Consider the following 13,777-nt stretch of genomic DNA (forward strand, 5'->3'; position numbering starts at 1 on the left):
GACGTGTGCACGCCCAGATCCGCTCGGTGAAGCAGCACAGATCCGCGGGGCCGAGCGGGTATGTGCGGGAGGAGGAGGTGGTGGTGGTGTAAAAGGAGCTACGAGCACAAAGCAGATTTGCGAAGAATAATTTAACTCCAGTATTTGATGAGGTTTTTTTATTTGCGTTTTTTTTTTTCTTCTCTCTCCTTTCTATTTCTTTTTTTCTGCTCAGGATTTAAATGTCACTCAAAGCATCCCCGAATCAGCTTTCTGCTCGTCTCTGGTTTCTTCCGAGGCACTAATTGGATCAGACGCTGAATTTGAAGAGCTTGGGTGTTTTACCCACGAAGGTAAGTGGGCTTATGTACCTGCACCGGGTCTGGATGGTCACTAAAAGCTTGATTGCCTTTCAGGGGGTTGTTTTCCTTCCCCTTCCCCCCCCCCCCCCCCCCCCCTCCCCCAGCCCCCTGGCCAGGTTTAGCTTTACCTGAGGCACTTGCACCCCTGGGTTAAACGTCGGTCGATATATGGGAAATGCGGCGGGGGGAGCGGGGCCGCGGGGACTCGACGCCCGCCCCTTGAGCACCAGCAAATGACCCGTGGGAGCCGGCGGCGGCAGCCGGCGACCCCCTCGGTCCCCAGTGCCTCTGCCCCTGGAACAGCGCCTGGCAGCACAGTAACGAAGGAAACAGCCTAATCCCCTCTTAGAAGAAACTATTCGTCATCATTTTCTTCCTTTTTTTTTTTTTTTCTTCCTCTGTGAGAAATACTGTAGGCGCCCATCTCCCTTCCTCCCCCACCGCCCGCCCCCGTTGCAAGCGCCGGCTCCTTTGCCCGCACCTCGCCTCTCTTCAGGCGGTTCTTTCCAGGGACCAAAAAGTTAAGCTGCCCCCTTCCTCCCCCGCCCCTGGCACCATACGTACTCTGTGCATTCCCCTTTTTAACCTATTCCCCCTCTGCCTAATCCGAGTCCGTCCAGCCCCCGCCCCCCCCCCCCCCCTTTAAACTAGGTTGCAAAGCCGCTGTACCCTGCAACTCCTGAAACTTCTTTCCTTGCTGTGATTTATAGGCAATACTAACAAAAAGGACAACAAAAATATACTCGATCCTACTGTGGATGACTTCTTCTTTTTTTTTTTTTTTTTTTTTAAAAAAAAATGCATTTCCTTCTTCCCCTTTAATTTTTTTTTTTTTTTTTGGCAAGGAAATTTGCTCCATCTCCAGCAGCAACCACTGCTCCTTTTGATGTTGTGGTACGCCGTGCGCATGCGCTTCACATTAGAATTACTGCACTGGCCAGAATAAGTTGGATCTCTTCTTCTCTTCACTGAAACCCTAAATCATATCGAAAGCTAAAGGGATGCTGAGAGTCCGGAAAAAGGGTTACTTTGGGATTTGGTCATTCCCTTTAATAATAGCCGTGGTGTGCGCACAGAGGTAAGTGATGAAGGTATCTCTTTTGCTTTACTTTGAATTGCACTGCATGCTGCTGGTGAGACGAATGTACAGCTTGGGTCTGAGAAATAAGAAATAATACAGTATTATTCTTTTTTTTTCCTTAGTGTCAATGACCCTAGTAATATGTCACTGGTAAAAGAGACCGTGGATAGACTGCTGAAGGGCTATGACATTCGCCTGAGGCCAGATTTTGGAGGTAATTTGACCGCTTTTGAATAAGAGAGATTACATACCCGGGCTGTGTACCTTTAGTGTGTGGTTTTTCAACGTGTTATGGGTGCTGTTGCTTTGGGGTGGGTGTGTGTTGCCATTTTCTCCAGCTGATCCAAAGTTAAGCCCATTGTTACTCAATTTTCTTAGCACAGGATGCTCTTAATGCGATCATGTAAATCTTTTGCATGTTTGTAGTCGGTCCCTCATTTCGTGTGCGTGCTGATACTTTATTAACCGGTAATTAAACCCTTGTTTAACTGGTTTTATCGAGATGCAGGTCTCTTAAGTTTACCCAACGCTTGTTCCTCTCAGCTTAATGTGCCTGTGATCACAGTTACTATTTTTGAGTACAAGATGTGCTGTTAACTGATACAAAAATGCCATTTAACCCTCTGCGTGCTCCTACTTCGAACTAGTTGGTTGATTTCGGACGTGTTCACTGTGGGTGTCCCCCTCCCCCCCCCGTCCCCCAACCCCCCCCCCCCCCCAGGCCTCGCTGGCCGCCGCCCCCCGGGCTGCCCGTTCCGCGGAAGCGCAGGGCAAAGGGTGGCCGGCCGGGTCCCTTCCCGGCCTGGGGGCGGTGGGACCCCCCCCCCCCCCCCGCCCGCGCCTCCCGGGGTGCGCGTCCCTCGGCGGGGCGCGGAGGGCCCCGCGGCCGGCACGTGCGTGTTACATAAAGCGCCGCTGCCGCTGGCGGGGGGCGCGCGGGGTGAGCCCGTGCGCGCGCGTTCCCCGCGGATCGGGGGGAGCCGCTCTGGGGAGAGCGGCGGGGTGTGTGTGTGTGTGTGGGGCGCTGTGCGGGGCGCTTCCCGCCTTCCCGCTGGCTCTCTGGTTGACGTTCGAGCCTGGTGTCGCGTCTGTGCTGTCCGAGTCCTGCGAACTCCGGTGAGAACGAGTGAAGTTCTCGGAGATCACATTGCGGGCCCTCTCGTTGGTTTGCAGGTCCGCCGGTGGCTGTTGGCATGAACATAGACATTGCCAGCATAGACATGGTCTCGGAAGTCAATATGGTGAGTACTGAGGGGCTGGGGCTGGTCGTCTCCGAGGGGGTGGCTGTCGCTTCCCCCCGCCCTGCCAAGGCGGAGCGGCGCCCGTGGGCGTGCGGGGAGGCGGCGCGGCCTCCCGCCGCGGAGCGGGGCACGCCGCCGCCTAGAGGGTCGGCTGGGGGGCGCGGGCGGGCGGTTGGGCCGTGCGTCCCCCCGCAGCGCTGGGGCCGGGGGAGGCGGGAGCGCCGGCCGCCAGGCTGGCTCCTGCGGCACCGCTGCCCGCCCGCCCGCGCCGCCTTGCCGCGAGCAACGGCGCCCCCTGCCGGCCGCGCGCCCGCACGGCACCCCCGCCGCCACCTGGCCGCGCTGCCGCTCCGCGGGGCGCCGCGCTGGGGGCCGCTCCCGCGCACCGGGACCGCGCCCCGCGCCGCCGGCCGCGCCTCCTCGGGTCTGGGGGAGCGGTCGCGGCTGTGGTGGCCGCCTTGTCCTGCGCCCGCCGGGTTGGACTTCGTGTTGTGATTTGCCGTTTGGTCTTAGCGGTGCGCTTCGAGTGGAAGATCGAAAGCGGTTCTGGCTTCTGTGCGCACCCAGACCTTACCGACTTTTTTTGTGCCTGCCGCTGTTTTGGGTGGTCACGACTGAGCCAGTGGCTTCCCAAGTTCGGTTTCTCAAGACGTTACCTGAACAGTGTGAACGGAGCGCGCTCAAGTGCCGAGCTCGCTCCTGGCGTGGTACCCGAACACCCCGTGTTTTGCTTTCGCTGCCTGGGAGACTTGATGGAAAAAGTGTGCAAGAAGTTGGGGAAGTCTCAGATTCGTACTGGAGACGCTGTTCTTGGTTTAGGCTGCACTTCTGTAACATTTACTTGTTTGGAAATGTTTGGGGTCAACTTTTGAATTTTTGTCTTAACTTACATCTTACTTACTTAAGGACGCAGAATTTGGCCTAGTACTCCTAGGGCTTCTTACAAGGAGGGCAAAATAAAGACACTGAAGCATGGTAGCAGCAACTGGTACAAAATATATGTGTTTTTATGAAATACAAGTTACGAGTGATAGAAGTTTATTGTTTAAGAGGAAACTTTCTAAATACAAACTGATTTTAGGGATATTGCTGTAGCTGTAACAATGCATTTAAAAAGAATATTTTGAAAGTTACCAGTTGTGTTGATTATATTCTACTGCTAGAATATTTTGTTTAACTCCTCGGTCGCACGTTTGGGTTCTCAGGCATGTTGCACTGAATGAATTGGCAAACATTTGTTCTCAAACTGGGTGCATGGTGTGATGTACAGGAGTGTCTTCATAATGTAAAATATAGCCCTTGGCCTAATTTGAAGATGACATTACAGGTGATTGTACTGTGAGACTGGGAGGTCTTGGTGCCAGAAAGCTTGATGCTGCTTTTTTTTTTTTTTTTTTTTTTTCCAAGATACCAGGAAAACTGAATAATTTCACCTTGAATGTTGCTTGTGGAGTATTTACAAGTGGCTAAAATGGGCTTACAAACTTTGTTTCACTAAGCTTGTATTTTAGTATTCTACCTTCAGGAGCTTCAAGTGCAAAGGAAGAAAATTGTGTTGTGTTTTAAACCACTTGCTTTTCACTAAAAGAACAATGGGCAGGAGGCACCATGCAGAGCTATTTCTGAGGCAGCCATCAGCAGTGTGGGAATGATGGGGGTTTTCTTGATGGAATTGTGACCTACTAGGTCAGTGTTACAGCCTCGTATTCCTTCAAAATTGGAAGGTAGTGCCAGATGTTTTCTTTTCTTGTGAAGAGATAGTGAAGATGGTTGTGAATTTTCTTTGTTTCTTTCAATGATTTCTAGAAATTTGATCTCAAATTAAAGGTACTAGCATATCAGAATACTGTGATCTGACCTTTGCAGACTAATTACAAAACTGAGTATTATTTTTCATATTCTATAGTCAGTTTATTCTGTTTCTATAATGAAACATTTGACCTTTGTGAGAAAAGTCTTTTCAGACTACCTGCAGAACTCCTGGAAGGAGGTGGGGGGTGGGGGCGGGGAAATCTACAGGCAATTTTGTCCCACACATTTGCCTGAAGCATTTAAGCTCTGGGCTTTGTGTACTCTAAGCAGCTCCCTATTTCTTAAAACCAGGCATTCATTTTGCATTGGATTCCAAACCAAGATTATTTTCTTGATCTGCTGTAACATGTAACAGTTCATTTTACAACGATCTGTATAGCATAACAAGTACTGATATACCCTGATAGACTTGAAATAAATGAAGAGAAACATGCAAGCAGACAGCAAAATACTTAGTATCTGAGACCTTGACTTTTTCTTTGCAAAGTCACCAGAATTTGAGGTAGAAACCAGAAGGTATACCATTGAATGCTAGCTGATGCAAAGCCTTCTGAGATAATGAGACACAGAAAGATTCTTTTGAGTTTATGGACTTATTTTTCTGAGCCATGGCCTTGCTGTTGCTTTGCCTGTAGTCATGGCGAACACCACTGACTTGAGATAAGGGCAAATCATTGCCTACGGTCATGTATTAACATTAATGGGATCAAACTTTTGCCTTGGGAGGAAGGCTAAATAATCATAGTTATTTAGCTTGAGACAATTTCTGTTCATTCCAGTGATAACTTGCTGTAAAATTATTGTCCTTACATTTCTCTTCCAGTCTTGACACATTCCATCTACCATACACATTTGTGCTGCTCTGCAGGCAGAAGGCTTGTCTCCAGTGTCACAAAGTAAATCAAAATTTTTGCTTTGTTGAACAGGAGCGTTTAGAGTCACTGTTATACAAAGTAAATAAATGTTTAGGATGTTCAAGAATATTATTGTTGACTTTGAATTCTTAAAGAGGTGATAAATACTTCACATCATAACAAACTCATAGTGTATCAGGCTTTACAGCTGCCTTCCAAATATTTCTTGTATGCAACAGAGTTGAAACTGTAAGCTGGTCAACCTTTGGTAGTCAGAAACTTGAATTGGCCTGTATCTTAGTTTTCAAAAATGATTTCTAAGTACTGGTACTTGTGAACATAATTCTTTCCAGCTCTGGGGAATGCACTGAATGCGTATGAGAAAAGGGAAAGCTTCAGGCATACGTGGTTGTTGACAAGCTTCAGGATCACTTAGACTTTTTTTTTTTTTTTTTTTTTTTGTATTTTACAAATTAAAAATATACATCAGGTAATGATTTTATGCAGTACAATAATGATTATGGCTCATTCCACTCGCCTGTCTGGACCAGCCCCTGCAGTATTGCTGAGTGTATGCTTTATGCTAGTTATACTGTAGATTTTCTTAACGTTTCTCTTATTCAGGCAACAACGGAAAACAAACATGGAGAGCTGTGAAAGCTACTAAAATGGTTTTTCTGGGCTAATGAATTTGATCTTACATAAGATTAGCTGTATTGCAGTGAGTCTAATGCAATGTTCTTAAGGTAGTTCCAGGTGTTTCTTACTGTACTTGAATTTTCTTCTTAGCTTCCTTTTCCTTAACACTAACCACTCATTGTAAAAATAATAACTCCAGAGAGCTTAATAGTCTCTTTTTTTCCTCCTTTTTTTTTTTTTTTTTTTGTAATAACCAGTGTTAGCTGGGATGTCACATTTCCACGTTCTCATCTTCTTAGTTAATTATTGGAGTAGACCCCTTGACAACACAACAACTAAGACTGTTCCCCACTCGAACTTTCTTCTCTTTCCTCCCAACAGTTCCCTTGTAAACTCTTTTAAAAAAATGCTACGGGTGGAGAAGTACATGAGTACATTTTCTTCCCCAGACACCACTGAACATTCTGCATAACATGTTGTGCATTTGATTTATCTAGATAAGACATGAGGATTTCTATGGCTAATGTCGGTCATGTGGTGGTTTTCAATGTCTTGGCTTATTCCCTATTAAATAGGTCAACATTTTCTTTCTTCCCTCCCCCCGCCTTGGTCTGTGGCTATTCTGGGATTCTAGTACAGGATGTCTTGAAAAAAAGAGAGGACTGTTCTATAGATATGTTTTTTTACCCAGGAAATACACTATTTGAGGTAGTGGGTTGTGTATTTAATTAAATGTGCCTGTTCATGCTGTGGGTCAATGGGGGTCTGCGGAAAGGAATCTGAACAGTTTATTTAATTTAAAGTATTGGCTTGCTTATCATTGTACAGTTTTTGGCATGTGGACTCAGTATGTGTACATGGAGTTAAAGAGATACAATGGATTGGTTTGTCTTAGTGGGAGCCATTAGGGTTGATTGAATGCATAATCCTTCCATCAAGTGGGAGCTGGAGAAACAAAGAAGCTGTTATCATCTGTCAGGGAAAGGTTTACTTATTAGTGTATGCCAAGTTTTACACAACAGAACCTGATAACTTCAAAGCTTTAAAAAGAAAAGGAAGCTTTTTTTTTATATACTATATTTCACTTCTGTATTTGAGATATGCCAAAGTTGCATAAAACAGTAAGTATGACCCTCATAGGTCAGATGATTCTCAGTCTAAAAAAGTACAGGCACAACTGTAATTTGCTGATAGACCTCTGATTTTCAGTTGCTTTTGATAAGAGACCCACTGCTGGTTTTCTTAAAATCTCTCATGTTTTCTTGAGGTATTTTCAGTCGGGAACATTAACAAAGCTCAAGAGACATAGGTTTAGATTATGAAGACAATAGGGGCTGTGCAGCTACCTCTCAAGTAGCAGCGATTACCTTTATGTGTGAAAAGGGAAGAGATAGCTTGTGGTATAAGAAGAAATGGGGGGTAAGCGGTAAGGAAATAGGGTGGGGGTGTTTCAAATGGGAAAACCCAGTGGAAAAGACTTGGTAAAGAAAAGTGAAGAGAAAGAAAATCATAGAACAGGAAGAAGTGCCCTATATATGCTGGTAGAGAGAGTGGTGAGGAAAATGTTTCCTGTCACCAATATCTTCTTTTGTTGATCCATCCTAGTTGTACATGTTGCTATATGTGATCCATGGAGAGAATAAGGAGAGGACAGGACTGAAAAAGCATTGAAAGTGAAACATTAGAGATATTGGGAAGATGTTGCTTCCCAATCCTAAATACTTCCTGCTGCTAGAGACTGTTGGTTTTCTTTCCCCTGTGTCACAGATGCATATGCTTCTTTACACAAACTTGTGTTTCTCAGCAGACGGTTTGAATTTGGCTCTTGCCAAATTATTGTGCTTGTACACTACTGACTCATACTGAAGTACCTACAGAGACTCCTGTGAATGCAGAGCAGGTGCTGTGTATCTTTAGAAGTGAGAACTTTTTTTACTGAAATCCCCGTTTTACCTGTTCCTTCAGTTATTGTCTGGGATAACATCACAAGACCTTTATTTTCTAACTGGAGTGAATTACATTAGTATGGATTTCCATTTCTTGTTACCACATGTCTCTAATTCAGGAGTTGTCCTTTCTTACTTTCAAGGTATGTAAAAAAAAAAAAAAAGTAAGAGGTTCCATGTTGAAGTAAAATGCGTATTCTTGGGGTCCAAAGCAAGTATTCCTGTTGGCACGCTACATGTGGATTTAAGTTTTCATGTTGGTTTTGTTAGGATGTATGTAGCTGCAGTATGAAGTGATTACTCTAGAGCATGTATGCAGAGATTTAGTGAGTTTGTAACTACTTTTATGAGCTAGTTTAGAAGCAATATTATGTATATTTATATAATATATATCTATATTGTAGATATCTGGAAGCATGACTTGATTCTTTGTTTTTAAGGCCAATATAAATAGTTTGTAAATTGGATTGTGCTTTTGGTGTGCTACACTGTTGCAAAACTTTAATTGGTAGAAAATCTTCTTGTTTCATTGGCCGTGGTGATTTTTCAAAGTGATCGCTTGCTTCGGCAGACCAGGGGATGGTTGTCAGTAATTTAAAGAGATTGCCTTGGAGGTGATTTGTACAACCGAATTAATAATTATTGCCGCCTTGTTTTTAGAAAGCCTTGACCTATAAATATCTAAGTAATTTGGCTTCTGCCATATAAGAAAAGATTTATTTATCTTTAATATGCTTTATGGGCAGTGTCTTGGTGCTAAACCGTGTGAATGAACATGAAGTGCGCTTTGTTAGCTCCTACTGTAGGCTGCTTTATTTCATAACTTCTCTATTGAAAATCACATAAAATCTTTATAGATGAGCCATGTAGTAGAATGAAAGATTTTTATGTTGTGCTCTACAAACTTGTTACAATTTTAAGCTGTTCCAATGGTCGTATTTGCGCTTCTTAGTGACTCTAAAGTCTGTCAGTGCACCATGACTAAATCCTTATTATTCCTCCTTCCCTTTTTTTATCATCATACCCTGTGCAGCCCTCAGCAAGGTTTATAGTAGAGCCTTTAGTATTCAACCCTGTTGAAGTACAGTCTTGTATAGTAATAATTCTTTTATTTTTCTAGAAGTAATCCAGATTCCTTGTAGGCTTTTAGTGGCTAATGCTGTAGGTCTCTGCAAGTGTTTGTATCAATTAGGTGAGCAAGATTTAGTCCCTTCATTTCGAAGGAGGTTGCTTTGTTTGTATTTAAAGTTAAGAACTTTAGAAATAGTCACATGTCTTTAGTTATTAATACTGAAAAATTGGCTACTATGGGTGGATGCAATCTGTAATTTAAAAATAAATGAATGTGCACAGTTACATTAAAATTGTAGGCATACTGTGGGCTGACAGAAGCATAAACAGGACAGAAGCAGCCTTTGTGCTTTATTGTAATTACTTTTACTGTGCTTCTACATGGATTCCCACCCTGCTCACATTTCTTGACAGCAGTGCTATGTAGCATGGACATATAACGGCTAATATAACACAAGCCTTGTAGGATTAGTGATATAGCTTATAGTTTTACCTGTCTGAAGGCCAGCTTGTGAAGTAGCAGTGCTCTCACTTTATAGGTTTTGCCTACGAAGGTCTCTGCATGCAAATTTTCTGGCTAAGTATTTTCAAATTAGGTAATCAATGCAAAGATTCTCCTAGACTTGGAATCACATTTACTGCATACATCCTTTTTGTATGATTTTGCAAATAAGTATGTAATTAATGCCCAATCAAAACTAGAATTTCTGTTCTTAGTATGAAAAGACATTTAAACTTCAGGAGGTTGGCATGTTTGCAACTGAATATAGAATTTGAGGATCATATTTAACGTAAATTATCACGGGACAAATAAAGCATTTAGAGTGTGAGCTCTTCCCCTGTCCCCAGACTTAAAGAACAAGGGGACTGTGCTATTTCTGTCGATCTTGAGCTGCTTTTTGCCTATCTCTATCAAGGTTAAATCCTATTAATTTCTATTCTGTAAATACTGACTGAAGAGGGATTCATTTGTTAGTTTTCAAGTAATAAGGATTTAACTACGTGGGGGAAAAAAAAACAGCCAGAAGAGAGAAGCCTTTTGCATTTCAAGTGTGTGCTGTTGTAGTAGATATGGCACTTCAGAGTATTTCCACTGTGGTGTGGGGTTTTTTTTGGGTTTTTTCCCTCCCTCTAGACAAACCACAGATTCATTGTGGTTGTGCTGAAAGACAGATTCAGCTCTCTAAATTTTGAACAAGTAGAAGAAAAAAATTACAGGAAGTTTGGCCTTGGACAGGGGTAGTATATTAAGTTACCCTAATGAATGAATAGTAAAAAGATCCAGCTGCTTGAAGTGTAAAGTCTGTGTTGCAGTGCCTGTTCTCTGGACTATTTAGTCTTTCTTTTCTTCTTTAATGAGTAGGCATTTCCATTAACTAAGCAACTCTGTGAAAATGCATTAAAAACCAAATTTTTCTTTCACAGTTGAGTGTCCTGATTGCTGCTCTTGAATGTCTCCTTCCTGTGGTCATTAGTTTAGAATTCTTTGCTGCATAGTAGCCTGGGTGCAGTGGACCTCTGTTCTTGATAGCTCAGTAGCCTATGGTGGTTGTGAGTGGAAGAATTCAGGTTGCAGAGGTCTTTCATGTCATGAATTCACCTATGAAAGACAGCCAACACATCCTTTACCTTCTCCTCTGTTGCTGGAAAAGTTTTTGAATTACAGTAGCCATGACTTGCTATTATGTTAGGCATGACTTAAGCAGACTAGCTTCATCTACTTTTTCGTGAGATTTAAATATTGTAAACTTGTTTGAATGGGCTTAAGTAGGAACAAAATGTCTGCTCACCTGGAACAGCTCCATCCTGAATAGAAGTGCAGTACAGATCGTTGGGAATTGGGAAACTAAATAGTAAAAAGGGCAGTAACTTGTCAATGTAACCTTTTCCAGAGGTGAGCCATCACAGACAATTTTCTTGAAAAGTTCTGTCGGATTGACATGAGGCAGAGGGCCCTAATGTGCAAAATTCTCTAAATGTTTTGGTGGGTTGTTTTTGTGTTTTTTTTTTTTTTTTTTTTTAGATATGGGCCTTGGGGAAAAATGGGCAGGAAGTGTAGAGTTAGGTAAAGATCATACTAAAGCCATTTGAGATAAGAGCAACGTTTTCTGGAAAAGTGTGTGGATTTTCATATATTTGGGATGTCTGAGAATGGTCACTCTTGTGATCTAGATTTTTGGAAGAGTTTCTCATTCAACTTCTTCCATTGAGTATGGCTGTGAAGTAACCAGAAGTTCCTGTTGGCTTCAAGGCACTGAAGGCATTTTTTTCCTCAGTGAGAACCACCTATTAAAACATGTAATAATTAAGTATCTGAATTAGACACTGAAGCCTTTTGAAAAACTGTTCACTGCCATGGATGCAGAATCCTTTTGAAAATATGGGCATAATTTTTTCTACAGTAGATTTTATTTTATTTTTAAATGGAAGTTTAAATTGTTTTTTTTTTTAATACTTGGAACAGAGATCTGTTCTGCTCAACTGATTAAAACTAGTGCTCAAATGTATTTGTTCTCTGTATAGGCCTTTAAAAAGGTATATTTAAAATAAAAAATAGAAAAATACAGATACTTCATTGCATCCATGTAGCGGAAGTAGTGAAACATTGTTGTGGTCCGTAAAGGTAAATATGTGGTGTTGTTTGCATAACAGTTATTACCAAACAGTCCAGAATTAGTTATGGTCCGTTCATATTTGTTTCTCTTATAAAGTGTGTTTTTTGAGTTAATAGACCCTACAGCTCCAAAGGATTTGCAGAGCATTGTAGAAATTTCTTTTTTTCTCATTTTTCAAGGATTGCTGACCCAATAGGCTGTGTTGGCTACCTCAGAGGTGTCAGAGTAACAATGTTAATCCATGTTGACAAGATGTGTGGTCCAATATCAAAAAGATTAGCACCAAACTGGGTCCTGTTTTTCACAAGACAGTGTCCATTGTTTACGACTATGCCCTTGAATAAAACCTGAAAGAATGATAGAAGAGGAACATCCTACCCCAAAAGGCACCACAAGATGGATTAGTGCCCCAGAGGCAAGTCAGTAACTTTCTACAGAAACAAATGTGATTTAAGCAAGGACAGCTAATCAATGAAAAACACTTTTGAGGAAGGACTTCCTTGAAAGTATGTGAGCAAATTAATTTTGGTTATACTTAGTTTTGAAGTAGTCTGCATAACAACAGGTACCCTCTGAGCACGTGTACTAATTGAACAAGTTATGTAGCCGTATGTAAATTACCTGGGAGATGTCGAAGGCGGGCAATACTGAAGTAAAAGTGTATATAAACTGTAAAGCTAAACAAGGAGGTGTGCTAGCTTTGTGGAATTTCCACCTTGCACCCTTTTCTGCGCCGAACAGAAATAAATAAATGTCTCTGCTCTGTGTGTACGATTGGCTTATTGCATACCGGATCCTGGACCCCGCTGTGGGACAACAGAAGTTCAGTGAAGGAGTCACAGAATCTAATTTAAAAAAAAAAATAAATAAATAAATATTTTGAAGGTCCGGTAGACGGAGTTTGTAAATGAAATCATTTAGGAGTGAAACTCTTTTATTATTCCTTATTCAGAAATTACTCATTCTTTTAGATGACATCCAGGGAAGAAGGGAATAGGATTAAACAAATAGGCACATCATATTTACAAATGAAAAGCAGCATTCTGCATCTCATTGCGTCATCGTTTCACTAATCATGTAAGTCCAGAAATGACCAAAGAAGCCTTTTAATCAGTCTGAAATCTTCCTAAAATTGATGTGAGCACCTAATCAGATATACTGTCCTGTTGCTCTTTCACTGACGTTTTGCCATGTGAGATGCTTTTATGAATTCCATCCCTAGTAAAATTAGAGATGTAATGTTCATGTCTTGTAGCATATGCCACCTTAGGTTGCTCAGGATAAAATGCTTAACAACCTAAGTAGATAGAAAAATGACTTGCAAAATTACTTTCTTTCTCAGTTTTGAAAGAAGCCTTTTCAAAGGTGTAGGAACGTTTGCCGTGTTAAGCATAGCCAAGACCTTTTGTATCAAGTTTCAGTCAAAAACATATTATTATAGCTGATGTATAACTCACGGAAAAATAGATTTGTAATGGAGATGCCAGGAGGCACTTAACTATAATTATTCTTGTTAGCGTAAATGCCTAGAAATGAATACTGTTTTTATTGATCTGCTGTTACGTGACACAAGTGACCACTTACAGAGAAATCTATAATAATTCTAGTTAACTGGCTGCATTCAAAAATGTGGTTAAGAGTACCCACTTCTGTGCATAGGCTTTGCAGAATGCTTTTGTGAGCTCAAGTCCCACAGGGGACTAGTTCTGAAGTCTTAAAATGTGTAAATCTGATGCTGATTTTTCCACTGACGCTATTTCTGCCCTGTTTTCACAGAAGATTTGTGGTTACTAAATGACTTGAAATGCAATACAAGATGGCTCCTATAATATCTCAGACATTAAGTGTGAACAGGGACAGGGTACTAGTCTCCAGAATTGTTGCTGTGCAATGGGCGCCATTTTGAAAGGAATGGATGTACTTGGTAGTTTTTATTGGCCAGAAAGTCCTAAGACCTTGCTAGTAGCTTTGATTTAAGGATATTTAAAAGCTGACAAGTCCAATCATAAGGAGAGTGTACTTTTTTACTCTTGAGTCTTGCGTCTGTACCATAACCAAGTGGATTGGTGAGGCAGCATTAGGAGGCTCATGTAGTTTCTACCAGGGCCAAACTTTGCCTGTTGATAAATGGAAGATAGTAGTTTACATCAGTATCTTCCTGGCATACTTTTTTACTT

The 13,777-nt window shown here is 42.1% G+C and overlaps 1 protein-coding gene across 3 annotated transcripts in view; it reads left to right on the forward strand.

The window, feature by feature from the left end:
• The first annotated feature begins 1,342 nt into the window (after positions 1 to 1,342).
• The window catches only part of GABRB2 (gamma-aminobutyric acid type A receptor subunit beta2), a 165,998-nt gene continuing 153,563 nt past the window's right edge, over positions 1,343 to 13,777 (forward strand). For all 3 annotated transcript variants that reach the window (XM_086471273.1, XM_086471272.1, XM_086471274.1), the window contains exons 1-3: positions 1,343 to 1,419; positions 1,545 to 1,636; positions 2,596 to 2,663. In XM_086471273.1, coding sequence (XP_086327399.1) covers positions 1,343 to 1,419; positions 1,545 to 1,636; positions 2,596 to 2,663 — 237 coding nt within the window. The remainder of the gene's footprint in view (positions 1,420 to 1,544; positions 1,637 to 2,595; positions 2,664 to 13,777) is intronic.

Source organism: Leptosomus discolor, chromosome 10, assembly GCF_034619465.1.
Source record: "Leptosomus discolor isolate bLepDis1 chromosome 10, bLepDis1.hap2, whole genome shotgun sequence".
In the NCBI taxonomy this organism is placed as follows: domain Eukaryota; kingdom Metazoa; phylum Chordata; class Aves; order Leptosomiformes; family Leptosomidae; genus Leptosomus; species Leptosomus discolor.